The sequence below is a fragment of the Corticium candelabrum genome, chromosome 12, assembly GCF_963422355.1.
Source record: "Corticium candelabrum chromosome 12, ooCorCand1.1, whole genome shotgun sequence".
NCBI lineage: Eukaryota > Metazoa > Porifera > Homoscleromorpha > Homosclerophorida > Plakinidae > Corticium > Corticium candelabrum.
The window spans coordinates 5129171-5131093 of NC_085096.1; the positions used below are offsets into that span (position 1 = coordinate 5129171).

General features: G+C 39.3%; 1 protein-coding gene across 1 annotated transcript in view; it reads right to left on the minus strand.

The window, feature by feature from the left end:
- Positions 1 to 223: 223 nt before the first annotated feature.
- The window catches only part of LOC134187622 (deleted in malignant brain tumors 1 protein-like), an 8928-nt gene continuing 7228 nt past the window's right edge, over positions 224 to 1923 (minus strand). Inside the window, exons 8-11 of the mRNA XM_062655774.1 lie at positions 1610 to 1685; positions 1315 to 1553; positions 864 to 914; positions 224 to 794 (exon numbers count right to left, since the gene is read on the minus strand). Coding sequence (XP_062511758.1) covers positions 466 to 794; positions 864 to 914; positions 1315 to 1553; positions 1610 to 1685 — 695 coding nt within the window. The 3' untranslated portion in view covers positions 224 to 465. The remainder of the gene's footprint in view (positions 795 to 863; positions 915 to 1314; positions 1554 to 1609; positions 1686 to 1923) is intronic.

The following is a 1923-nucleotide window of genomic DNA, read 5'->3' on the forward strand; positions in this document are numbered from 1 at the left end:
CAAGGCAATTAATCAATTAAATAGCTAAGGAATTAAAATTAGGCTTGGCAGATGTGTGTGTGTGTGTGTGTGTGTGTGTGTGTGTGTGTGTGTGTGTGTGTGTGTGTGTGTGTGTGTGTCTTTGTATTGGTGATTGTGCGTGTGCTCGCGTACGTGTGTGTATGTGTGCGTGTGTTCCCAAAATACAACGATGCGAAGCAGAGAAGAAAGAGACATATTCGCCTTGGCTGTGCAGCCCTAAAATACTTTCACATTATAGCAATACACGTTAGACAGAACATTAATTAATTTACCAGCAATGATTCAACTCATCTAAGAATGTCGTTCAAAATATACTAATCAGTACAATCAACTATTCACTATTATTTTGTTAAAATTCAACTGCACACATTACAATGTTAAGTTACGAGACGAGATATACAAACGGCAGCTTCGTCAAAAGATACATTGCCATTCAATGCAGAGTCAAGAGACGTACTGTTGATTCATTTCACCAAAGTTAACTGTTTGACTATCGCTTCGATAGCCAATCGCCGTCTCGTACGAAGGCGGAGCTCTCAATTCATTAGAATTGAAGTGAAGACTGGGATATGTCACATTCAGATATGCAGATGGTACGAAAATTACCGACTGTGCTTGCGGCGGTCGTCGAGACGATACTTGAGCACTTGTTGTCGTCGTTGTGGTAGTGGTCGCCTGTCTGCGTCTTACCCGAATTACGACGAATAAAATGATAACAAATACCAATAGAGACGATATGACAGAAACTGTAACTCCAACAATTATTGGAGTCGCTATACGACATTAATAATAAAGAAATGTATACATTTACTGCTTCAAAAGCAGAAATAGATTAACCTTACCTGATTTATTATCTTCTGTAAGCACTGCTGGTGTTGCATCAGACAATAAATCTATTAAATATGACTGTTCTTTATACTAAAATAGAAAGCACGTTTGTTTATTTGTTTGTGTGTGTGTGTGTGTGTGTGTGTGTGTGTGTGTGTGTGTGTGTGTGTGTGTGTGTGAATTGACGACGAACATACGTATAATCGCTCAAACAAACTCTTACAACCACCATTATCGTTCAAAGACGTCGACAGTAGATGAGTTCCTATTTTACTAATAAATTATTAACACTCTAATATTAAAAGTTAGTAAGTTGAACGTGACGTCATCAATCTATTGTCTATTAATAACTCTTTCACACGCCTCTGCTGCAATTTATAAATTCTGATATTAAAAGGGAATTCTTATACAAAAGAATCTATAGACAATAGACAGCAATTTCCTCTGCTATAGTGATTGTCTTACCGCAGATCGCATCCGCATATCCAGAATGATTACAGCTGCGTACGTCCCAGCCTGAGAAAGTGCAGTCATCTAAACGTGAATACCGTCCAAATTGGCAATTAATATTGCTCATCCATAATCTTCCGCAGCCTTGCCCGTGAGATGAGAGAGTACGGGCGCGTGAGTAACCGAGTTGCTTACACACCACATTCGCATCATTCAAATCCCAACCGTCAGCGCACACGCCTCCCCACTCCCCACTGTATAGAAATAGAAATTGCACTTGAGTTGCAAAAGGGTCGTAATCATCACTCACTTGTGATAAATTTCAACCCTTCCTGCATTCGCAGTATATCCATTAACAAGTCGAACGTCACCGTCGCTTGCAGTTCCTGCACAAATTTTGCACATTCCTTAATAAATTTATCTAACGCAATTTTATACTCATGAGCAAATAATCTTATTATGTAGCAAAATACAAACCATATTGGACATTTTGCAATTCAAAATACAATATTTACAACCAATTTCCCTACGTACCAAAGTGGCCATTCAAGACATGCCTCAACAGAAGCCCTGTGTTCTGCAGGTCCGTGCTTCGCTATGAGTTTCGGATACTAAGCGAACCGA